The 24599-nt window shown below is 50.7% G+C and overlaps 1 protein-coding gene across 3 annotated transcripts; it reads left to right on the top strand.

Moving 5' to 3' along the window:
- The first annotated feature begins 408 nt into the window (after positions 1-408).
- Positions 409-24599, top strand: AXIN2 (axin 2). 3 transcript variants are annotated; one of them, XM_052688030.1, is made up of 11 exons: positions 409-612; positions 1722-2630; positions 7845-7985; positions 13003-13105; positions 15063-15203; positions 15412-15908; positions 16051-16230; positions 16515-16745; positions 17361-17456; positions 18678-18845; positions 22782-24599. In XM_052688030.1, exons 2-11 carry the CDS (start codon positions 1804-1806, stop codon positions 22906-22908), a joined length of 2511 nt encoding a protein of 836 aa, XP_052543990.1. In that variant the 5' UTR covers positions 409-612; positions 1722-1803; the 3' UTR covers positions 22909-24599. The 3 variants fall into 3 exon arrangements, with proteins under 3 accessions (XP_052543990.1, XP_052543988.1, XP_052543989.1); XM_052688028.1 differs by having other exon boundaries at positions 16048-16230; XM_052688029.1 differs by lacking the exon at positions 409-612 and adding an exon at positions 1053-1074 and having other exon boundaries at positions 16048-16230.

Below are 24599 nucleotides of genomic sequence, written 5' to 3'. Positions count from 1 at the left end.
GCGCGGGAGGCTCGCCTCTCACAGGGGGCGCGCGAGGTGGGGGGGGGGGGGGGATGCACCGAGCGATGCGGGGAGCGCTTCCCTCCTCTTTTCCTCCTTATTTATATTCTTTTTTTCTTTTTTTTTTTTCTTTTTTTTTTTTTTTTTTTTTTTCTTCTCCCTTTCCCCTGTGTTTGAGTACCGCCCTTTCAGGACCGTTCCGCCGGCCCCGCTTTGATGCGCCCAGCGCTGGCGGGGAGAGCCCGGAGCTGGGGGGGGGGGGGGGGGGTGCGGGGGGGGCGGCAGAGGCGGGGGGATCCGGCGAGGGAGGGAGGGAGGGATGGAGGGAGGCGGCGGGGCGGGGCCAACGCTTTTGTATTTAAAATAAATAAAATAAATATCCAGGGGAGGGCGAGGAGGGAGGTGCGGATCGCAGTGGGCTCCTTCCCTCGCAGCTTCCCCCCCTCCCACCTTTCCCCCTCGATGCTCTCCGATGCGGTTACACCGCCGGGGAGAAGAGGAGGAGGTGGAGGAGGAGGAGGAGGAGGAGGAGGAGGAAGGCGCGGGGCAGCCCTGCGCGCTGCCGGCGGAGAGCGGCGGGGCCGCGGGCGCGCAGCAGCTCCAGGCACCGCGGTGAGTGGCAGCAGGGGATGGGGGGCAGCGGCTGCGCTCCCCGCGGGGTTTAATTTTATCGCTGGGCACGCAGATGGGTGGTGATGATGATGATGATGATGATGATGATGATGATTTTAATCCTTGCTGTTTGGCGGTGTGCGGGCGCGGCCGGGGCTGCGCGCGGCCCGAAGTCGCTCCGGACTTTTCCCCCCCGCCCCGTCCCCTCCCTCCGTGCCCGCTCGGGCTCCTCGCTCTCCTCCCAAGCCGTCGCCATTTCTGCAGCAGGTTTTTATTTATTAGCGCTGCTATTTCGCACTCCCGTTCCAACGCGGCCCAAGGGGGTCGGCGCCGCCCGGGGCTGCTCCCCCCCGTGTTTCCCCCCCCCCCTCTCCGGTTCTTTGCTTTTTATTCCCCTCTTCCCGCAGTCGGTCCGATGTCTCCGGCCGGGCTGCCCGGCCCGGGATGCCCCGCTGCTCCCAGGTACGGCCGCTGTTCCCCATTGCTCCTTGCCCCCTCCCCCACCCACCCACCCCCCTTTTTTTTTTTTTTTTTTTTGCCTTAAATATCCAATTTTTATATATTTGGGGGGATGTGCCGCTGCTCCGCTTTCGGACTCCACGCAAACTACCGCAAAGCCCCATCTTCTCGCCCCTCCCCCCCCCCCCCCTCCGCTTCGAGATTGCCCCAAAACAGAGCGAGCGATGCCCCCTCCGCGGATGCGGCCCTAGGGGGCTGCAGGGGTGGGGTGGGAGGCTGCCCGAGCCGTGAGGGGAGCGGAGTGTTTTTTGGGGGGGGGGGGGGGGGGGGGGGGTGCTTAAAGTGAGTGGGGAGTTGAGCGGAGCGCTGCGCTCGGGTCGGGCTGCGGGGAGCGCCGCGCTGCCCTCCTTCCCTTTCTCTTTTTTTTTTTTTCTTTTTTTTTTTTTTTGTGAACGCGAAGAGTTGAAAAGCCTGTTTACTTTTTGCCTTTGATGTCGGGAGGATCTGGTTTTGATTAGATCAATACTCCTTTTTTCTCTCTCTCCCCCCCCCTCCACTCGCCCCCAACCCCCTCCTACCCCTCCCACCCCCCCTCCTCCCCCTTTTTTTTTTTTTTTTTTTTTCCTTTTTTTTTTTTTTCCCCTTCCCAGAGAGGAGCCTCCCAGGATCCCCCGCTGACTCGAGCGAGCGGCACGCAGCTCCCGGAGCCTCCCGCAGCCCCGCTCCGGAGCCATGAGCAGCGCCGTGCTCCTCGCCCACCTCCCGGACCCCGGCAGCAGCTTCAGGGAGGACGCGCCCCGACCCCCGGTGCCGGGGGAGGAGGGAGAGGCACCGCCATGCCCGCAGCCCCACAGCTCCTTTCTCGCCAAAAGCCAAAGCTTCACGGCCATGCCGGTGCCCGCTGCCCCGCGGAGGAATGAGAACGGGCTGGGGGAGCCGGAGGGCAGCGCGTCCCCCGATTCCCCGCTGGCCCGTTGGACCAAATCCCTGCACTCCTTGTTGGGAGATCAAGATGGTGCCTATCTCTTTCGGACCTTCTTGGAAAGGGAAAAATGCGTGGATACCTTAGACTTCTGGTTTGCCTGCAATGGCTTCAGGCAGATGGACCTTAAGGATACCAAAACTTCAAGAGTAGCCAAAGCTATCTACAAAAGGTACATCGAGAACAACAGCATCGTCTCCAAGCAGCTCGAGCCTGCTACCAAGACCTACATAAGGGATAGCATCAAGAAGCAGCAGATAGATTCCATCATGTTTGATCAGGCACAGACTGAGATCCAGACTGTGATGGAGGAAAATGCGTACCAGATGTTTTTAACTTCTGATATATACCTCGAATACGTACGGAGCGGAGGAGAGAACCCCGCTTACATGAGCAGCAATGGGCTGGGGAGCTTAAAAGTTGTCTGTGGCTATCTGCCGACCTTGAACGAGGAGGAGGAATGGAGCTGCGCCGACTTCAAAAGCAAAATGCTGCCTTCAGTGGTTGGGCTGTCCAGCAAAACGCTGAGGGTTACGGCGAGCGTCAGAGCAACCGAGACATTGGAGAATGGGTACAGGTAAGGGGAGCTGGGAAACGGGCTGCGCTGGGATCTGGGGCTGCGTGTGGGGGAGGTGGTGGGGCTCAGGGGGATTTGGGGGCGTTGGGTTTTGGGTTTTTTTGTTGGTTTTTTTTTTTTTTTTTTGCTCCCTCTGCGGAGGGAAAAGAAGAGGCTGTGCTCTTCGGCCCCATTGGCTCTTTCGGTTCGTATAGATCAAAAACTTCATAGCAACTATGTCCTCCGGACACGCGTTAATTATTGGTTCGACTTTCAAACCTATTAAGCGCAGTGGTGGAGAGGATCATAGAGGCACATGAATAATGTAACCTGCCAGCTCCCCGACTTCCCCATCAGCCAGGGCTTAACTCTGCTGGTTACGTGGGAAGCAATTGTGTGGTCGTGGAGCAGGAAACGTACGAGCTCATTACACCCAACTGTGCAACTCGCAGAAAATCATCTTTTTGTTTTGGCTGTGTGATACGGAGCCTCTCTCGTTGCGTTGTGGTTGGCATCGTGTCAGAGCCATTTGAGGTGGCTTTGGGCCAATGTATACAGAAGGATACTTAAAACGAAGTAGTTAAGGTCATAGGGGAAGCCCAGGTGTAGGGGAATAGCACACCTGGGTGCTGTCCTGCTGCGTGGTCCAAGCTGGGCCAAGGCTATGGCTGTCTGATGGCACTGGAGGGGATGTGGCCTGTGCTGGGGATGGTAGAGCCTTTGGCTGGGGGCACTCTGCCCGCCGACCCCTCTGGTGTGTTGGTGATGGTGAGGAGAGGGACAGCCCTCTGCGAGCGAAGGGGGATGGGAAGGAGGCTCAGATGAGCGAATGATGAGTTGTATAATCCCCTGAAAATGTATTCTTTCCTCTCCCCACCCTTGCCATAAGCGTGGCTCGCTGAATCAGGGTTGAGAGGAGAGGGCTCTGCTGGCAGATGTGCGCTCCTGTCTGCGGGATGGGGAGTTTGGGTTTAGCTCTGGTAAGTGCCTGACATCTCGGTTAGGGGAATTTGGAGTGCTGTCTGTGATTCATGGACATCAAAGGGCACGGCAGCGCAGCGGGGGAGGCAGTGCCGGAACGCTCCTCCTGCCCTGCGCCGAGCTGCCCGCTGTGGGGCTGTGCGGTGCCAGGCAGCCCGTGGGGCTCAGCCTCCTGCGTGCTGCGGGGTGATGCGGTTTGGTTTGGTATCTCTGCCCCTGCTGGAGGCAGAGAAGAGGTGATGGCCAGCGGAGCGGTGCAGGATCGGGGGGGGGAAAACGCGTCTCATCCCGCTGTGGTTGTGCTGGGAGGCTGCTTAGGATGGGAGCTCTGGCTGGCAGCTGTGTGCGGGACTTGGGGTTTGGGGCTCTTCATCTCATGCCTCAGTGTTGCCGTCTGACAGTCTGCTGTTCTCCAGAGCCTGCTGTGACCTGCTGCCCTCTGCCTGCTTTCCAGGAGAGGATGTTGGGTGCTTTCATCTTGCAGGCTTTGTTGGTGTTTGGGGCTGGGGGGGCTCAGTGTGGTGTCCTACCAGAGCTGCAGGCCCTGCTGAAGCCCACATGCTCCAGGTCCACAAGAGCTCTTGCACAGCTGTGGCTGCTTCTCTGATTAGCACTTGTGGGCTTTTTCTTTTTTTCCTTCTTTTTGTTGGTCCCAGGATGAATGCAGCTTGCTCCTCACATGTCAGATCTGCCCTCCTAGGACGTTAGGTGGTGTGCTGTGCTTTGATCACCTCCTGTTAAATTTCCAGGAGCTTTTGCTCTCCATGGGGCCAAGAGATCTCAATGCAAAGAGAGAGAGGTCAAGCTGCGATGCTTCTCGGTCCCTCCCTGAGCTGCCCATTTGCAGAGCCACTTTTGTGTGTGTGTTTTAAGAGCATGTGGATGGGTTATCTCTCATCACTCAGCATTTAGGAAGGCGCTCAGGATTGGAGCTGAAGCTCCCACAAAGTCTTTCCTGGTGAGTGGCCAAACCACACCTCCCTCCTCATACGTGCAATGGAATCAAAGAATTCCTGCCCTGGACCCAGCGTGCTACGATTTGGAAGCGCTGTGCAGGCTCTTCCCACTTGGGTCTCAGTGGGACTGTAAGAGCAGAGCAGCACGGGGCTGAGTGCACCTGATCCAAGATTTGGGGCCAGGAGGCACCTGGAAATCCCCAAGGCACGGAGTTGTGGCCAAAGCCGTGGCACTCTGCAGGAAGCTTGTGGCTGAGCCTTCATCCCCAGCATCAGCACTGCTGAGCGTGCTGGACCTGGCCCCATTGTCTAGGAATCCCAGCCATTATTTATGCGCCCTTCTAAGTTTATCACACATCAGTCTGTGTGCACAGAGCCACTCTCCTCTCCTGCTTTGTCAGTGCCACTGAAGTGGTGTTGGGAGCACGGTGGGCTCATCTGCCTCCCATTAGCCCTGCATTCATCAGCAGTGCTGGCTCCGAGGCTTCCTGCCCTTTGAACGCCGCGCCGGTGGAGCTGTTGTGTGCAAAGTTATTGGAACTGAGTTTGGCTTCAATTATCAAAGTAAATGATGCCATTGTAAAGTTATGCTCGAAGCAGTGTTCTACAATTAGAGTATGGAAGCTGTGATTAACATAGTTTTCTTAAAATATGTTTCCCCCCCCCCCCATGTTTGTACATTTTTTCTTTTTGCCTTTAAGCTTATGAGTGCCCTATGATGTTTGTCCCAAGAAGGTACTTAATGAGGTTCAGTTCTGCCTCAAAATGCTCCTGGTAGATTTTCTTTTCTCTCTGTGGTTTGAAGTGCTGGAGTGCTCTTATTTTGAAAAAGCACAGTTTGGCAATAAAAAAAACACGCTTGCAATGGCCCTCTGGTAGTAGGGGATGCAACCAGGAGCCCCTGGAATCATAACGGCCCTGAGCTCTGATACACCCATGGCCTAACAGGGCAGAGAGAGTTGCATGCTGTGTGTCGTTGCATCCAGATAAGAATAGTCTGAGAAACATCAAGTGTTCTCCTTAAAGCTCCAAAGCAACTGCTGCCTGACAGCTGGAGAGCTGCACGTGGAGCTGGGGCTGCATTGGAGCCCACTGCTTCCACAGCAGTTCCAGCCCCTGCAGGCAGCGCGGTGCAGCTGGGGGCAATTCCTGCAGCCAGGTGGTCACGTGAAAATAAAACAATTAATAAACAAAAAAGGAATGTGGAAAATGAGCAGGGGCTGTTGCGCTTGAAGTTTGTGGAGTGGGGGCTTGCTTTAAAGATAGGTGAACTTTGGGGGTTTTTCATCAGTGAGGCTTCGGTGGGGGAAGCGGTGCTGCAGACTGGGGAAGAGGAGTGAGTTCTGGCTTCACTTTCTCTAATTATATCTTTCCGAACACCGTTTGGACACACCTCCTCACCCTGCTCTGTGTTCATAAGCAGCTGCTGCCTCCACCCCCAGCACAGCCTCTCTAGCAATCTGCTGGGAGAGCACAGGAATGTGGCCCTCCTGGGGCAGCTGGGGAGGGCTGTGCGCCTGGACCCCAGTGCATCCCGATCCAGGACCCTGGAGCATCCCACCCCACTGAGCCCTGTGGTCCTCGTGTGTGCTCTTAAGACCCGTGATGGTTTCAAATCAGAGTTAGGAAAGAGCTGCATCCCTTGCACAATCCCCTGGAAGCCCACCAAGGACCCACGCAGTGTCACAGGGACTTCACATCCCTCTGAATCACAGCAGAAGGCTGCATGCGTTTAGCAAACTCCTTTGTAGTAATAGTGGGATAACTTAGCTTTCACCCACATGTGGAATTAATTTATCTTTGAAGATTTAACTTCTTTCCTGTGGCATTCCTCACTATCTCATTTTTTTGCAGCTATATGTTTTCTAACATCTTGATCTCCCCATCAGCAGTGCCTTGGCCTCCCTTGGAAAGGAATGTGGCCCTGGCTGGGCTGAGTACCTGCAGCAGCCCCAGCCCTGCACCTCATACCAGAGAGGCCCAGCTTCTCCCCTTCTTTTTTTTTTTTTTTCCCTCTCTTTCTTTCTTTTCCTTTTTTTTTTTTTTTTTTTAATAACTTTTTTTTTTCTCCCTTCTTTTTTCTTGCTTTGTTTTTAATCCAAGCTCTGTAAAAAGCTCCCGTTTCCCCATGCTGCAAGGGAGGGGTGCACAGCAGTGGGGCAGCTGCTGCCCCCTATTAGGGTCGCTCTGTTGCATCCCACCGCTCCCCCCCAGCCCTGCCGTGGGGGTGGGGACCTTGAAAGCCCATTAAAAACCTGCCGAGCCTGCTGGCACATTCCTTAGGCCCCCAAGTCCTGGGTAAGTGGCCCTAATTATTAAAATCAGCAGTCCTTATCAGATGACAAGGCCCTTTGCTTTGATATACAAACGCAGAAGCTTAACAACCCCATCTTCCCTCTCAGGGGAACAAAATGTGCACCTTAACACACAGCTTTCAAACCTCCCTGCATAATCCCCTTATCGCCTGCCAAGATAGGGGATTGATCCCAGCTGAGTTGGAGGTTCCCTGCTCAGTGACCCCATCGCAGCTCCCAGCATTGCCTGCGGATGGGTGGTGGGGACGGCTCAGCCATCCAGGCTGGGCTCAGGTTTTGCTTCTTCAGATGAAGCTGTTCCCTTCCAGCTGCCACCTGCAGCTGCTCCTGCCCTCGTGCCTTCCTCCTGCCTCACCCAGCCCTAAGCACAAGAAATCCCATGCTGTTCAGTGAGGAGGTTCACCCTGAAAATGAGCCTTTGTGGTGCCAGGAAGGTGGCACCTCTCTCTGGGGGGCATGGGACAGCAGGTTGCAGCCGTGATGTGTGGAGGTGCTGCTTAGCAATGCCAGGCAGTTCTCTTGGTTCAGATACACAGATACCATAACTTCTCTCAGAGGTGCCTTGTCTCTTCTCTTCGGAGTAGGTTTAAGCACTTACGAGCTGGTCCTCAGTAGGACTCAAGCTATGAACTTCTTGATCCAGTGCTTGCTGGTGGCAAGCTCCTGCTGGCTTCAGCAGTACGGCACCAGGCTCTGAGGACCAAGGTTCTAAAGTGCCCTGGGGCACCTCCTGGGGTTTGCTGAGCTGTGTGTCCTTTGCCAATAGCCACATCTTTAATGTTGGGCTGTTGGGCAGCATGGTTTAGACAGCATGCCCTGCTCGTGGCCTTGTTGCTGGCAGGGAGCTGGTGTGAGCAGTGGGTGGTTGGTGCTTCTCAAGGGATGAACTGGGTTCCCACAAGGAGACTGCTGGAGTTAAGCTCACGTGCTGTGCTCCAGCCCAAGCCTGGCTGATAACTGGGTTCTTGTTTGCTTATCTCTAGGTCCTTCAAGAGGAATGATCCCGTTAACCCCTACCACGTGAGTTCTGGCTATGTCTTCGCCCCAGCAACCAGCGCCAACGACAGTGAAATATCCAGTGATGCCCTGACAGATGACTCCATGTCGATGACAGACAGCAGTGTGTAAGTACCCCGTGCTGGCTGGGTCCTTTTTGGGGTGCACCATCTCCAATTGGCTGTACTGATGCTCTGCAGGTAGCTGTGGGCCCAGCCAAACCCAGAGGGCAGCCAGGCCTGGTGGCCTCGTTCTGTGTGCCGTTGCCGTAGGTGTCGGATGGAAGGAGGTGATGAACCCCTCTGTTGGCACTTTGCAGCTGAGCAAACGTGTTTTCCCCTATGCTAATAGTACTGCCTGACTAACCCAAGGAGCAATCTCCCTGTGCCTTTTGTCTTAAGGCCAGGCTTCCTTAACTAGTTATCAGTCATCAAAGAGGAGGAGATTACTTCCTGTAGGAAGCACTTTCTGTAATTAAGGTTCATCGGTAATGTCAGAATGTACATTAATAGGGCCAGTGACCTGAAGGGGCAAATAGCTGCTCAGCTGGTGTGGCTGGGGCAGCCTTCAAAGAACCTTTTGAACGGGACTGCCTGGATCAGGTCTGAATGTGTTAGGAGCACAGGGAGGAGATGGTTTTGTGGCAGGATCTGTTTTTTCCTCCTCACTACTGAGCAGTGTGCAGAGTTTGAGTGTTCTCCCACAGTTTTCCTTCCCCAGCAGAAGAGAAACGGTGTTTTTGTGTCTGGAGGTAGGGGAGTCAGCAGGACTCACATAGTGCTCTGAAGGACCACTTTCTTCTACTGGTTAGGAGGCAGATGTTTCTGTTTGTGTTCCATCCTCACTTACGTACAGATCCTCCAGAAACAGCCTGTCAGATAACAGTGCTGTGTTCCAGGTCTGCATCCCCAGAGCTGAACCTTCCCCTGTGCCTATTGGATGTGGCAGTGATTCCTGTGTACTCGGAGAGATTTGCATGCTGTTTTTTCAGTTGACAGTGCTGCATGATGATGCACAATGGAAAACAGGATTTACCAAAAATCCTTGATGCGTAAACAAAAGCTTTTTATTTGGCTTTTTTTTTTCTTAATACACAAGTGTGTTTTGAACTGATATTACGGAAAAAAATAGTTTGTTGTCCCACCAGATTCCCTTATTGAACAATATTGGCATTAAATAAAAGAGCTGAATCATAGGGTGACTTCTTTATTTCTTCTTACTGGCTCTGGTTGTATGTGATCATGTGTCAACAGAGCATTCATTGGGTTAGTCATTTCTGGACCAGTGTAGGGTCACTTGGGATTCACAGGGCTAGGATTATACCCTCTCTTCACAGCAATGCCAATTGTAGGCCTTATACAGATGAGAGCACTGAGTGAGAAATAAAGTGCATGGTGGATGAAAGGCTTAACTGAATCGCTTTCAGCCCATTGTTAGTCCAGGGGAGCTTAGCGGGGATAAGAGGGTAGCAGCCCGCTTTGAAATTTCCTTGAACAAGTGAATAGGAGCTCCCCATAAAGCAGCGCATGAAAGGAGCCTGCCTGTTTTTTCCTGCCATAACAATGGCCCGTGCAGGCTGTGAGAGTTTGGGGAAGCTTGGCTGATTAAACTGCCCGCAGCTCCAGGTTGGGGGGCGGCTGGGGGCTTGGAGCGCGCATCCGCTGCGGTGCTGCTCCATCCGGGGATGGCACGGCCACGCCAGGGTGGTTGCATGGTGGAGGTGGGAGCCGTGAGTTGGTGCTTGAGGAGGCACGGCTGAAGTTGAGGCTGAAGGCAAGTTTCTTTATGGAGAGTTTGGAGGTTGGCAGCAGGAGCTTTGGGGTGAGCCGGCACCGACGGAGCCCCGCGGTGCTGTGCTGTGCTGGGAGCTCTGCTGCGCCTCGACGGGGGCCCTGGTTTTGTTCTGTGTCATCAGTGAGAATGCAAATGAGTTCTTTCGGCTCGTATTGGTATCAAGTGGAGAGGAAAAACTTGTTCTGGAAAAGTCTGTCAGACGTTGATGCAGAAGTCAGGTTTGTCCAAATGAATCTCAACCTGAACTGCGCTGGACTTAGGAGAGAGGGCTCCCAGCAGCACACAGGCGGCCTTGGTGCTCTGTGCTGGAGCAGTCTGTGTGTGTTTTGTAATGGCCACAAAGCATCATGCAAATTTCTATTTCCATTTCTTGATTGGTGGGGGAGAGGAAAGGGGATTTTTTTTTTTTTTTATTTGCTTATATCTTATTTATGGATTTACTTTGGACACAGGGGAATGCTGCTGAGCAAACTTCAAATATTACCTTATCTTACAAACCAGGCTTTTGATGTTGGCAAGATCAGAGGCTTGTTTCAGAGCCGTTGCCAAATGAAGATGGGAGTGAATGCATATGCGCATGAGTCTGATATTTCAAAGCAGCAGTAAAACTACATTCAGGTTAGGTCAGGCACATCTGAGTCAAAAGGCTAAGATAATTGGCTCAGCTTAAATGGCAGCTGACTGGGTAGAAGACTTCAAGCTAGTGTTTCCCCCAGAAACAGATTGGCCTAGCCCCAGCCTGGTTAGCTGAGGTGTTTATAATTAAACTCTACTATTAGTGCCTAAACCTTGCAGTTCTTCAGCCTACAGCTTTTAATGGCCAAGAAAGTGAGCGCAAAAGTTTGCTGCTGGGGTGCAGGGAGAGGTTGCATCGAGGGGAGCACTTTTTCACTTGGGTTGACCCTAAGCCTATGCTCTGTGCTGGAACCTCTGACCAAGCACATTTTCATTTTAAAGGCTTTCTCCTCATCGTGGTTGGGGTCTATTTCAGCATCAGGGGTTTGTGCCCCACAGTATCTCCTGCTGTAGTGAGCCTGGCTCCACTCTGTCCATCTGTCCCTGCTGCAGGGGGTGACCATGCTTCGTTCAGCTCCTCCTCCCTTCTCACCCAGTACTGTCCATTCTCCTCCCAGTCACACTGGCTATGAAAGTCCCCCCCCTCATTCTGCAGGCTGGCTTTCCTGAGCAGTACTGCTGCCTTGTCATCACAGTGAAATACGTGTTTTTTTTCTTTAATTCTGCACTTTGTTACAAGTTGTAAAGCTCTTCTGACAAGACAGGGCTGTAAAAGCAGGGAGCAGGAGGGTTGATGTGGGCTTTGCAGCCAGAGGAGGTTTAGGAGGAAGGAGTGGCCTTCATAGTAACCTGAACAAGGGCAAATCTTAAATCAAGAGAGGAGCTGTGCTCTTGGGTCAGCTTCTGCAAGACATTGCTTTTCCTTTTCAAGCCACATCGCCTGGCTTGGCTGCAAGGACAGCATAAGTCAGTTGCTCCTGTTCTGTTGCTTGTCCCGGGGCATCCTGCTGGGCAGGGATGGTCCCAAAGCATGGGGACACCCTGCAGGGATGGCTGATGGCCGCAGTGTTAGTCTGGGGACAGCATCTCTCTTGCAGGCTGGAGCGAGGTGGGAGCTACCCACACCCTCTGCTCATGTCCTTGCGTGCCCCATGCTGAGTGCAGCCCTTGTGCCCCCTCCCTGCTCCTCCCCATCTGGCCTCTTGGACTGCTGCTGGTAGAAGACACCTCTTCTTGCATTGATTGTTAACAGAATTTGGCCTCTATATATGGATGCATGGCTTGTGTGCATGATGGCATTTTTACTTACCTTTAGAATGTCTGTTTCACTCCTTACTTCCTAAAGTGATGCTTTTTCCTAAAAGACCCTAATCTCAGTGAAGCTGCAGTGAGCATATGTCTCCCTGAAAGTGCAGATGATTTGTCCTTCACTCAGGATTTGCTCTCTGTCATTCCTCCAGCCCCATGCAGGTACTTCAGGTGTCCTTCAGGACATTTGGGGGCCACCAGTGGCCATGGTTCACTGCTTCCCTGCAAAGCACTCTGCAGCCCTGTGTCGTGCAGTGGGGACAGTGAGCTCCTGTATGTCATACACGTCCATGGGCTGCATCTGGAAGCATCAGCATCTTGGCTGATGATCACCTTGAGGCACTGGGGACTGTTACAGTCCCAGCATGCTCTCTGTCATTTTCAGTATATTTCCAAGTTTATGGGGATGGGATTGCTCTGCTCTTTCACTCTGGGTTTTGCAGCTTAGTTTCGCTCATTAAAACAGTCACTTATTATTAATAGTGACTGAAAGCTTGGCTCTGGTCTTCCCAGAGGCCTGAAGCAGCGCGCTTCAAACTGTGAGCAGGAGGTGACATGGGTGACACTGTGCCACCTTGGCTTTTTGGAGCTATTTTCTCTGCTCAGCAGATGAGTAAGGTGTGGGGGCAGATGGATGAAAGGGACTGGACCAGAGATCAAAGTTTCTCAGCAAGACTGAGAGAAGGGGTGGAATCAGACATTCAGGACTTCCAGGCACGCTCTTCCTGTTGTCTCCGCTCTCTATGGAAGGCTCTTTAATCCCAGTGGGGTAATTTTTTTTGCATGGCCAGGTGAGAACAGCCCGCATAGTCTTGAGCCAGCAGTGTGCCGTTATTACTGGATCTCTTCTCTTGGGTTCTTGGCAAGGGGCTGGCATGGCTAACAGGAACAGTGTTGTGCCTGAAGTTGGAGGCCCACATTTGCTTGTCCCTTGCTGTGCCTACCCTCAGGGCAGGAGGACTGTGTCAGAGCTCAAGCAGGGCCCTAGGGATGGGGAGCAGTTTTTTGATGGCCATTCATCATCAGCTCCTTCCTTCTTGACTCCATAAGTGCCAGTGTCCTATAGGATGTTTCTGAGCAGGAAGAAAGTTGTGATCTCAGAGAGCTTAAATAAGTGGTGAAAAATGCAACGAAGCCAAAGGGCAAAAGCAGAAAGCTGTCAATGGAAGGGCCATTCTATAAGATGTCCCATGAGTAAAGCTAATGGGATCTTCTAGGCGTCTTCTCACATAGAGTTGCCTTCAGCTTGCTTTTTAGCTTTTACTTAATTACTGCTCATCCATGTGGATGGTGACGGGCCCCTCCCAAGCCGCCAGATGTTGGAGGCTTATCCTGGCTCCAGGTGACATCTAGAGTGCTCGAGATGTCTGAGAACGTGGGCCTGCAGCATGCTTGGGTTATTTTGGAGGTGATGGAGAACTGGTTTGAGTAGAGCACGAGGTGGCTGTGTGGAGCTGCGTGTGACTGATCTGTGCCTCCCTCTGGATGGGGAGCCCCAGCTGACAGCGACCTCTTTTCCATGTGCAGAGATGGGATCCCCCCGTACAGAATTGGGAGCAAGAAGCAGCTCCAGAGAGAGATGCATCGCAGCGTTAAGGCCAACGGTCAAGTTTCGCTACCTCATTTTCCGGTAAGTTCAGGTGGGAGCTGCAGGGTCTGGGTTGGAGTCAGGACATCTTGTGGGGGGATGGAGCAGGGGAGAAGCGATTCCATCCTTACGCAGTGCCTGAGCTTTCCTGAAAAGCTGCTGGATGCCAAGTGGGAGCCACGTGCCCTGAGCATCCTTGCAGAAACCCACGTAGTCATGTCTGGTCTTTCCTTGAAGGCCAAGTGCTAATTAGGGCTCATTGATGACCCTAAATTTGGCGTCCTGGCTTAATTCAAGCAGGGATGCTCAGGTTAGGTCCAGCAGAGCCTTTCTTGGCTGCAGGTGCAGCAGCCAGGCACAGCCTTGACACCTCTGTGCCACACAGAGTGACTTCACCTCATGCACATCATTACCCTCAACCTTCAAAGCCCACTGTTTGTAAGCTGGCAGGAAGCAGGCTCTCCCAAAAGAGAGACATTTGCAGCAAATATGTGCCTCCAGAACTCTCGCTGCTGTACTTTGAGGGGATCCAGTTTGTGGAGTAGCCTTGCTCTCGAAAATTAACTCACTGACTTGCTAATTCTGTTGACTTGCAGACTCCTGATTCCTGCAGTGAATAAACTGTTTACACAGACAAGTATAAACTCATCTTGTCTTGAGATTAATATGCTAAAATTCCTCTTTCTGCTGTCTTAAGCAGCAAGAAATCATAGATGATGTTTCTGGTGGGTGTGTGGGGGGGGGGGGTAGTTTATGTGGCTTTTCTTTTTGGTATTTTTTTCCCTTCTTCCATAAAGAAAGTTCTATAGCCTGAGCTTGTAAATTAGATTATTTTGTCCCAGGGCGTGCAAATCGACTTTCTCTGTAAGGCAGTGCTTTGATCAGGGACTGAATAGAGCCAGCTTGTGTAAGAGTGACAATTTCCAGCAGAGTGGCCTTTTTCTACCCTCACATCATTTCTGGAGCTAAGTGGTTGCCGGAGAGAGGCCCCACCTCATCTGGTGGTTAGGATGTGAAAGAGTTGGCAGTTCAGCTTTCTGCTTTCAAAAAAAAAAGGGGGTGGGGGGTGGGGGGAGAGAGTGAAAGTGGGGGTGAGGGGGAGTGGAGTGGGGCTGCGTGGGGGTGGCAGGAAGGAGGGCAGAGTCAGGTGGATGCTTTCTTTCTCCCTTCTTTTTTTCTTTCCACTCTTCACACCCCCCACCCCCCCGTTTGTCTGCCATGTTTGCTTCTTTTGGCAGAAATTCTCGTTTTGCCTTTTTATATTCTGCACTTGATTTGGAGATGTTCCCTTTTTCCCTTGATAGATCTGCTTGAGGCAGCCAAGCTCAGCAGTGTAGCACCGCTAGCCTGCAGCAGCTTTCTTCATTTTCTGTACAAAGAGATGGAGAGGGGGGGGAAGAGATCTAGGACACTGTTGAGACAACACTACCTCAAAGGTGCCCAGTGTGTAGCCAGGAAATAAATTACCAGCACTTCTCTGATCTGCAACCGTTTGACTTTTTTTTTTTTTTTTTTCTTTCCCTTTTTCTCCCCCATCTTATTTTTTTTAATTTCCAACTCCTTTCTGTTTATACTCACTTTATTCCTTGAGTTAAAGTCTCTCCCTCCCACCTCAGAGGTTTTTTTTTTTTTTTTTCCTTTTTTTTTTTCTTTTTTTTTTTTTTTTTTCTTTTTTGATGTTTGACAACAGTCTTTGAAGATTTTCTACTTCAGAGTAGCTACTGATGGGCTGGTTGTACTACAGAGAGAACAAGCGGGGTTCCTCAGAGTGCGACCAACTGCTCCTGCCGAAGGCAAACGCTGGTGGGGAGGATGTCACTCCATGAGGCCACAGCACTAGCTCATAAAAATCCAGAGCAGACCATGCCTAGTTGCGGTCGTCTTTTCATCCAAACATGGAGACACAACAAGCGTAGCGGGGCCGGCGATGCCGCTCCGGCTAAGCGCCCTGCACTGCCTGCTAAACATGCCTTGTGCCTTCTGTCCCCGCTCCTTGTAGAGGACCCACCGCCTTCCCAAGGAGATGACCCCGGTGGAGCCGGCTGCCTTCGCTGCAGAGCTCATTTCCCGGCTGGAGAAGCTGAAGCAGGAGCAAGAAACCATGGACAGTCTGGAGGAGAGGCTGCAGCAAATCAAGGAGGTAGGAGGAGGAGGATTAGTCCTGCCGGGGCTGGGCAGAGCTCACTGCATGCTCAGGGCTGGGGGGGCAGAGGGGCTGCATACTACCCACGCTGAGGGCTAGGAGTACAGGGAGGAATGTGGCTCTTGTACCGGGTGAGCTGTGGGGGCACACCCTCACCAGCTGCCCGTCCCTTTGCATCTATTTCTTACTCTTATTTTTCTTCCAGGATGAGGAGAAGGAAGGCTTGGAGCTCCCTGCCAGCCTGCAAAGCGGTCGGGAGATGGTGAACCCCCAGCACCAGCAGCACCCGCTCTCGCTCCTGCCATCTGGCAGCTACGAGGAGGACCCCCAGGCCATCCTGGATGAGCACCTCTCCCGTGTGCTGAAGACCCCCGGCTGCCAGTCGCCTGGCATGGGCCGGCACAGCCCCCGCGCCCGCTCCCCTGACCACCTGCTGGGGGGCAAGCTGCAGCCCAGCACCGCCTCACCAGCCGCCTGCGCCCTCCTGGGTAAGGGATTTATCACCAAGCAGACCACCAAGCATGTCCACCACCACTATATCCACCATCATGCCGTGCCCAAGACGAAGGAGCAGATCGAAGCGGAGGCAGCGCAGCGGGTGCAGTGCTGCTGCCCGGCAGGCAGCGACTACTACTGCTTCTCCAAGTGCAAGGGCCACACGAAGGGCGCTGACCCACCTCTCCCTCCACTGGAGCCCTTTGGGTAAGCCTCGAGCCTTTCTGCATTGCACCCACCCAAACCCACCAGCTCGCTGCAACGGGGCTGTATGAGGCTGGGTGTTGGGCAGCACAGGGGACTAATTGCAGGCTAATGGTGGGCTCTGTCCCCTTCTTGCCATCAGCAGGACAGGCACGCTGACCAAGAGGCCGGGCCGAGGAGTGGAGAGCATCACTCTGCTGCCCGGGGACGGAGGGCTGCCTGGCCCCAGTGGGGTGCAGCTACCTGGCGGTGAGGCGGACCGGGCGCAGAACGTCTGGCAGTGGATGCTGGAGAGCGAGAGACAAAATAAGCACAAGCCCCATAGGTAAATATGCAGCTGTCTACAGCAATATCGCTCCCGGTAAATATTTATATATTACATGGGCTGTCTATTTTTACAATCGCTAAAAACAAATGAGACTCTTTGGTCCTCTGGTTTAATATAAAAGCTGTTCCGCAGAACCAGAAAAACCACAAAAATGTCATGTTTTTGGCAATAAACCTCCTTTCATGTTATGACAGACTTTTGAGAGGGAGCGAGCAGAATAGGAGCTGCTATTAAAGTCATATTTTCCAGCTTTTCTAACCCGACTTCCTCCCCTCCCCAAGCACACAAAGCACAAAGAAGGCCTACGGCTCCGACTTCGCCAAGGGGGCTCCCGGCGAGCGCCCCGGCCGCCACCACCCCTGGGGGCCCAGCAGCCACCCGCGCGGGGCGCAGCCTGCCCACCCCTTCATCCAGGACCCCGCCATGCCCCCGCTCACCCCGCCCAACACCCTCGCCCAGTTGGAGGAAGCGTGCCGCCGGCTCGCCGAAGTCTCCAAGCCTCAGAAGCAACGGTAAAGGAGGTGGGAGGGATGGGGCGTTCTGGCTGGGTGCTGGGATGTGGGAGCTGCGTGGGTTTGTGCAAGGAAGGAGCCTCAGCCGGGGCTGGTTGCTGGGTGTCGGGCTGTGCTCTTCTTCAGACAGGTGGAGGCTGAGGGCTGGTAGGGCCGTAGCAGGCATGGATGGCAGCTTCCTCCCGTTGTCGGTAGAGGTCCAGGTCAGGGATGGGGCCGGACCATAGGGCTGCATGACGGCACAGCTTGGCCAAGCCCCAGGGATGAGCCTCCTTATTCCAACCCCACCCTACCCCAGTACAAATAGTTTGAATCGTAGAGTATTACTTCCACTCTTTTGATGGCTGTAATTTGCCCATTTTTCCTCTGGGATGGACTCCAGCTACACACCAAGTGGAGAGCTGGGCTGGTTATCATTCATTTGGGCACGGAACGATCATTAGCTCAGAGTATTTTTAATTCTTCCTTTGATTGTTTACAACACGTGCAGGTTGATACAAAATGCTACTTAATCCACAGGAGATTCCAATTAGGAGGATCGTATTTCAACAATTGAAAAAACGTATCTTTGTTTCTTTTCCTTCTCTTCCCCCGTGTGTCCCCCTCCAACTCCAGATGCTCAACCTCAAATCAGCAGAGGGATCGAAACCACTCCACTGCTGTACAGGGGGGAAACACCCCTTTTTGCAATGCAAGTCTAACGACAGAAGAGTGAGTACTGCATGCACATAAGAGGATTGGGAAATATGCATGTATAGTAATAATTATATTTTCATTAAATGGATTGTGCTTTGAAAAAGCAGGAAATTTTTATATCTGAAGTTTAGTCTTTTAAACATTCTTCTTGAAGAAAGAACAAAACATTTTCAAATCTTGTCTCCGGCTCTTTTTAACTTGCATTCCTGTAAAGTGGACAAAGATTGGATTAGTCTAATTACAGGATGGTTCTTTTAACAAGAAATCTGCTACAGAGAGGTCTAAAATGGCCTAAATAATTAAAGTTTTCTTTCTTACCCTCTTCATCTTAAGCAATGAGTAATGTTTGAAGTCCAGACTGAGCCACCTGACTAGAGCCTTTCATTTTTAATTGGTTGACCTTAAGTCCACCAGCTGTCTTTGCTAGCAGCTTTTTTTCTGAAGCCACTCTACAAAGACTTAGAACAAATTAGGAAGACTAAATTACTGTGGACTAACACTTTGTGACCTTTTGACATGCCAAGTGTACATTGCCTCAGAAGCAGTTGTAGGTTTGGCTGCATGGCATTCACCAGAGCCTTGCCATTTTGCTGTGCAATATTGTTTTAATTATTCCTTAAGAAGTGTTCCTTATTTCAAATGACAAGATGCAGTTAATTTTATCCCTGCTGCTCATGGGTGAAAATAAGCTCACCTGAGTTCCTCAGGTGCCTTGGTTGGCAGTATTTGGCTCTGTTAGCTGCAGGTAGTTCTGTGCATTAGGAGGAGGCTTGTCAGATGCTTTGTATGAAGGCAGATTGATTGCCAATGAAACTCAGATATGTTCAGTGCTCTGGTCTGGGATGTGGGGTGAGCCCTGTGCACGCTCATCTGGCCATCAGTCCTGCTGCCTGGTGTTCCAGCAAGTTCCTCCCCTCTGTCCCTTCATTCTCCCATCCAGCAAATGGGGCTGAGCCTCCACTGCCCAGATGCACCCTGAGGCTGGGCACTTTGTGATGCTGATACTTTCACCATCAAAGCGACCAGGAGCTGCTGTCAGAGCCCAGCATCCCACAGGGCTAAGTGCTGTGCAAACACAGCATGACAAATTCACTTGGAGTGCAGGAATATCTGACTTTCAGGTCACACCCACTGTATTTCTGACCAGTGCTACATGTCGGCTGAGCGCCGTGAAACTGCCTTTCTCAGATGGAAAAATAGAGTTTTTGTGTGTTGTGTTTTGTTTTTGTTTCACAGCCACAAAGAGCCAAAGAAACTCCCTGTTGTTCACACCTCTCAGTCTAGTGAGTTGGTTGTCACCTATTTTTTTTGCGGAGAAGAAATTCCCTACAGGAGGATGTTAAAGGCCCAGAGCCTGACACTTGGGCACTTTAAAGAACAGCTGAGCAAAAAGGGAAATTACAGGTAAGAATCTTTGCAGTTCTTTCATGTACTGAAATAAGACAAAAGGATCAGCAGATCTTTTTGCAGAGCTACCCGCAATGACATGCTTACAACCACCACCTTTTGGAGGCTGTTGATGTTTTTCCCACTCAAACCAAGTGCAACTTGGGGGCAGAGCAGCAGGCTCTGTGGCATAGTGCCATCTGTGCCCCACCAGTCCTGGTGGTTGTTTGAACAGTGTTGCCATAAATCCGATAGGTGTGAGGTTGAGAGGCTGCATGGGACTGGGCACGTAGCTGAGGTGTAGGCCAGTTTGCTTCAGCTGTTGAGAAGATTTTTCTCTTTGTTAGGGGGAAAGAAAACTTTGCCTAGTAGGGAAAAATCCACCAGTGATACTGGGTTCCTCCTCAAGCACCAGCAAAACCCCATGTGTCTGGTTGCCAGGGCCCAGTTTAGCCAGTTTGCTGCTTCCTTGCTCTTCCTGTTCCCATGGCCGTGTCTTTGTTGGCTGCTTTTGCTTTACTCTCCCAGTGGATTCGGGTGCAAGTGGGATCATCTGTCTGCCACTTCTCCTTCAGGCTGAGCAGGGGGGAAAGGTCCAGCTTGAAGGATTGCATTTGCACTGAATTTGGCACTTCTTCAAAGAGCCAGGCAGCCTGCCCTGTAACTGGCAGCCTCCCATTTAACTTCCAAATGGTCATTTTGTTTTGTTAAGAGGACTTTCCAGCTGGTGCACCATGGCTGGCTTGTCTCTAGCATTGGAAATTCCACCTATGCGGATCAGAACTCACCCCAGGGAGCTCTCGGGCTGAAGGATGCTAATCCAGGGTCTGTCTCTGGATGCCACCCAGTGGGGCTGGGGCTGAAATATTGCCAGTCCTGCCCAAAAAGCCATCTTTGCAGCCCGCCCAGCTGCCATCAGATGGCAGCAACCTGCAAATACACCCAACCTGGATACCCTCCAGGAGAGCTTCTGGTGTTACTTTCACCCCTGTGCCATTTTTCAGCTTGCAGAGCCTCTCCTGACCCACCACACACCCGTTCACACTGCAAACACAGGTGCAACCCCACAGCCCAGTTGCAGCCCAGTTTCCTGAGCCTTGCTGTGATTTGCTGCTGCTTTATTCTCCTGCCCCCCCAAAAAAATCTTTTTTTTTTTCAATGTTTGCTTTAGTAGCAATTTTTGTGTGATGACTGAATGCTATAGCAGGATACTGGAACCTCTGTGGCCTGAAAGCCCCTCCAGGTGCAATTATTTGTGTCTTGTCAGACTGTAATTACTTTAGAAAATGTTTTTAAGTGACTGACAAGGATGAAACAATGTTTTGCTTAGATCTCACCCCTTTACACCTGGGTAAAGACAATACTGAAATTTATAAAAGGAACTTGGGTTCGTGCCCAGTATTTTATCTCGCACAGACACAAGGTGAAACTAATTACACAAATGTGTGTACCTCCAGGGAATCATTTTGATCTAAGCTTTGACTTTTGGCTGGACTTTGAGTGAAACTGCGGGTGACCTTCAGGGAAGAAGGCCGCAGTGCCCGGAGTGGTGTGTGTGTTAGGGGAGGCACTAACTAGGCCGCTTTGGTCACATCTGGCATTGATTTCTTTTTAAGGCACATTTAATAAGCATGTCTTTGAAGCCTTTGCCTTTCATTTAATGCACAAAGACATGCATAAATGCTCGACTCTCCAAATTCTTTATTGATTGAATCAGTTTGCGAGGCGGGTACTTCAGGCCCTGCTCTTCCCTGCGCTCAGAGCTGTGCCCGCTGGCCATGGGGCAGCCCCACAGCCCTCACTGCTTTGCTCCTCCCAGCCCCAAAAACGAAGGCATCGAGCTGCGATTGAACACTGATGGCGTTAACAAAAAACAAACACACACACACACACAAAAACTGGGTGGTGTCGGGTAATCTTAACGTGGCAGAGGTTCAAAACAGAGCAGTAACGCCAGGCCTGCTCGGCTCTATTGGTACCAGATGTCCAAAAAGGAGGGGAGGAATAAAAAAATAAAAATAAAAAAAAAGCAAAGCTTGCCACATAAAATATGTTTCAATGGAAAGCCCATTTTTGAGCAAATAAGAGCCCAGCGCCTTGTTTGAAGATGGTGTGGGGGAGGATTTTGCTTTGCCTCCTCTTCTTTTTGTTTTTTTAATATTTTTTTTTTTTCTCCTTTTCTCTGTGAAATAAGGTTGTAATTATGTAAAAGGTCACAGCATGTTTTCTCCAATAAAAATGTTGTAAACACAGCCAGCGTTTGGGCCTGGGGAGGAAGTTATTGGGAAGAGCGGCTGTTATCTGCGGAGGGGCGGAGAAGGGGAAAGGAAAGAGAAAGTTCTTTGTAATTCATTCAAACTTTCCCTGTTTTGGGTTTTGTTTCAAGCCTGCTGGCCTGGGGAATTGTGGCCTTGACCTGCGGCGTTAACAGGGTGGGAGCTGTGCCATGGCCGCCAGCAAGCACAGCCTGGGAGGATGTGGAGATGTTTTCCTTGCTGAACCATTAAGGACACAACATGTGGCAGTTTGGCTTGGAATGACTTGACTAACATAAACCCTAAACGTACCTTGACTAAATGGAGCTGCTTCAGTCTCTTGAACCAAGAAGCCAGCCTGTAGCCCCCTACCAAAACAACTCTAGCATGTCCTAGAAATAGATAGATTTGAAAGCCAGCGATGCTGGTGATTTTTAAAAATGCATAACATGACCATCACTACTTCACACCCAGATTATACGAGCATGCCTTGGATGCCTTGGCTTTTCAGTTTCGGTAGTAAAAGGGAGCTTGATTTCCTCTCCCTTTTTGCAAACTCCTTCTCCCACCCAGCAGCCATCCACCACCCTCAGGCACTGACTTTTTTTTCGGTGATCCATCTGGTGGAGGTTTTTCCGTTTCTGGGGAAGAGATGGCAAAGCCCTTTTCCAGGGAGCAGGCATGGCTGAGGAGGTGCGCGGCGGCAGACGGACAGGCTCCCTAAATGCTACCCCTCTGAATGGAAGCCCTTCATTTCTGCATATGCAATTAAGCAGCCTTAGAAGGAAGAAAGCTAGAAACGGGATAAAAGGAACCTTTAATCAAGAAGCTGAACGGTCTAATTCAGGATAATAGAGGGGTCCTTACTGTTTGACACAGGAGGGGTGGGGGTACTTTTTGTCTCTGGGAGCATTGGTTTCATGATCTAATGACCCAGAGCAAAAGAGAAGGAATGCAGGACACTGCTACTTGACCTTCCCGTGTCACATCTTGCAGGCTAGACCGGGGGTTGCTCTTTGCATGTGACCGCTACCAAGCGTCAGGAAGCAAATACAGTAGTTTCAGTCATTTAAAATGGAGATGTGAATTAGGCATTTTGTTGCTTCTAATGGGAAGCTCCCAGTTTTGCTGTAGAAGTACCACAGGGTTTCAGCTTCTGCTTTGCAGGAAGCTGGGAAGGCTTTCCTTTAATCCGTCTGTGTGCCTAAAAAGCCTCTCCTTTTAATAACAGTTGCTAATTTTAATGTTGGGCCTCCGCTTTGAAACAAGAAAACACATGAAAGAAAGAAGGTGGGGAGAGAGGGGAACCTTAAGAACGCTTTGCTTTGAAATTGTATTTATTTATTCTTTCAAATAAGATATTTGACCAGAATTCGCTGCGCTTTCTAATTTTCTTTACTGCTGAGGATATCCCCTGCCAAGGCGTGTGGGTTACTCACAGTGCTGCAGAAGCTGTTGTCTCTGCTCCTTCCATCCCAGCACTGTCCCATTGCTGTCCCATTGCCATCCCACTGCGTGGCCCTGCGGTGCCAGCGGTGCTTTCATATGGAACCAGCCCCAAGCTTTTCCTGGCCACGCTGGGAACTGAAGTAGCATCCTAGGAGAGAGAGATTGGAAACGTAGTGGTTTAAAGAACTGCCAAAGCATCCTTTACTTTACCTTTTGATTTTTAACTGTGTTTTAATTCTCCTCGCCACAGATACTACTTCAAAAAGGCAAGCGACGAGTTTGACTGCGGTGCAGTGTTTGAAGAGATCTGGGAAGACGAAACAATTCTGCCCATGTACGAAGGAAGGATTCTTGGGAAAGTAGAAAGGATCGATTGATGGCATCTGTGTTTCTTGAGAAAATTTAAGCTAGGAAAAAAAAAAAAAAAGCCTTTGGACACACAACAGTAGTGATGACAAGGAAAAAGAAAAAAAGTTCTGAAGGAAAGTTTTGAACCAATGAAGAAAAAAGTGAAGTCTATGAAGACTTTGCTGAATTAGCCTTAGAGGAAAAAATGGCATTTATTATTCATGAGTTGGGTACTGAGATGATAAAAAAGCCCGTACTATTTATTAAAAACATGACCACTGTTGGCTATTGGAGATGCAGACCGTGTTTGAGAGACTTCCATACATAATATATGATTTCCCGGGGATCTGAAATCTACGGGCTAAGAGAAACTATGTATAGCTTACCTTAACAGTAATCCTTATTGATATTTATTGAACAGTCTGTTTTCCCTTAAGTCCAGTTTTTGGATATGCTGCTTTAACAATGGAGAAGAGAGGGGCTGGGAAGTGGCGTGATGGGAGGAAGGATGATTTTATTTTTTTATGCTGTTCCCACTGTCTAAAGCCTAGGAGTGCGGCCAGGAGCGCATTCATGATTATTTTTTTTTTTTTAATTTTTATTTTTTGAAGGGGGGGGGGAGGGAAGGAACAGCGTCATGCCCAGTATTTCTCTGAGCGAAGAGAAAACTTTTCTAAAGAAACAATAATAATAAAACCCGACATTAAAAATACTGTCCTACCATTCATCTTGAGACCGGTGCATTTGAACATATGCTGCTCTGATTGGAAATAAAGGTCTTCAGCGCTCAGTCCGTTAGCTGCAACGTGACAACAGCAATGCTGACCTGCTGTTTTGTCCGTGGGTTTCTGAGGGTTTTGCTGTGCTGCTGTCAGGGTTGAGGGTTCAGCATGGCGTTCAGTGGCTGTGTTGAGGCGAGCTGGAGCAAAACCCGAGTGCAGGAGGGCTGTAAAGGAGCCACCCAGTTCCCCTTGTTGTACAGAGCACACCTGAAGGACACAGCACAGAAACCACATTAGAAACCTGCTTGTGTTCCACATAGCTCATCTTTTAGCCATTCTACTTCAGTGTTGTTAGCACAACTTGTTTATATTTAAAGGACACAGACCTATGGTGGGGTGTCTTTGCTGTGACGGTTGTGGATTTGTAGAGGGGTTGGGGTGGTGGTTTTTTGGGGCCTTACCTTCACAGTGACCATTGGAGCCAATAGAGATGTCAGCAAAGCTCCCTGCAGCCCTTTGCAAAGTTTCGACTGCGTATGCAAGGACACAGCAGCCCTTTCCCAAGACCTTGCATTTCTACAGTTGGGTTTTGATTAAGTTAATCTGTGCATTCTGTTTGCCATTGCTACCTTGTGTAAGTCTGTATATATTGTAGAAAATGTATGGTGAAAATATTAATACACTATCTCTAGTGTTTTTTAAATTTAATCAGTACAGTACCTGTGCCTGCATGGTGTTACTAGGCCATGCGTCGCCCTATATTCAGGGTTCAAGCTTTCCCTTGTTTGTTTAAGGGGTTTATGTACAAATATATTTTATGCCTTTTATTACAAGTCCTGTACTCATGACTTTTGCCATGGCATTTTGTTCTACTTATACTGTAAATTATGCATTATAAAGAGTTTCATTTAAAAAACAAAAACAAAAACAACTTGGTACAATAATTATTGTAATTAAGAGATGTAGCCTTTATTAAAATTTTATATTTTTCAAATTAA

The sequence above is a fragment of the Tympanuchus pallidicinctus genome, unplaced genomic scaffold, assembly GCF_026119805.1.
Source record: "Tympanuchus pallidicinctus isolate F22 unplaced genomic scaffold, pur_lepc_1.0 scaffold23, whole genome shotgun sequence".
Lineage (NCBI taxonomy): Eukaryota > Metazoa > Chordata > Aves > Galliformes > Phasianidae > Tympanuchus > Tympanuchus pallidicinctus.
Note: the sequence above shows the minus strand (reverse complement) of the source record. Positions and strands in the feature narration are given on the sequence as shown.

Coding starts and splice junctions, on each gene's coding strand:
- AXIN2 (XM_052688028.1), top strand. CDS start 1,804: ATGAGCAGCGCCGTGCTCCTCGCCCACCTCCCGGACCCCGGCAGCAGC. Junction 16,231..16,514: donor AATAAGCACAAGCCCCATAG/GTAAATATGCAG, acceptor CCCCTCCCCAAG/CACACAAAGCACAAAGAAGG. Junction 16,746..17,360: donor TCCAAGCCTCAGAAGCAACG/GTAAAGGAGGTG, acceptor CTCCAACTCCAG/ATGCTCAACCTCAAATCAGC.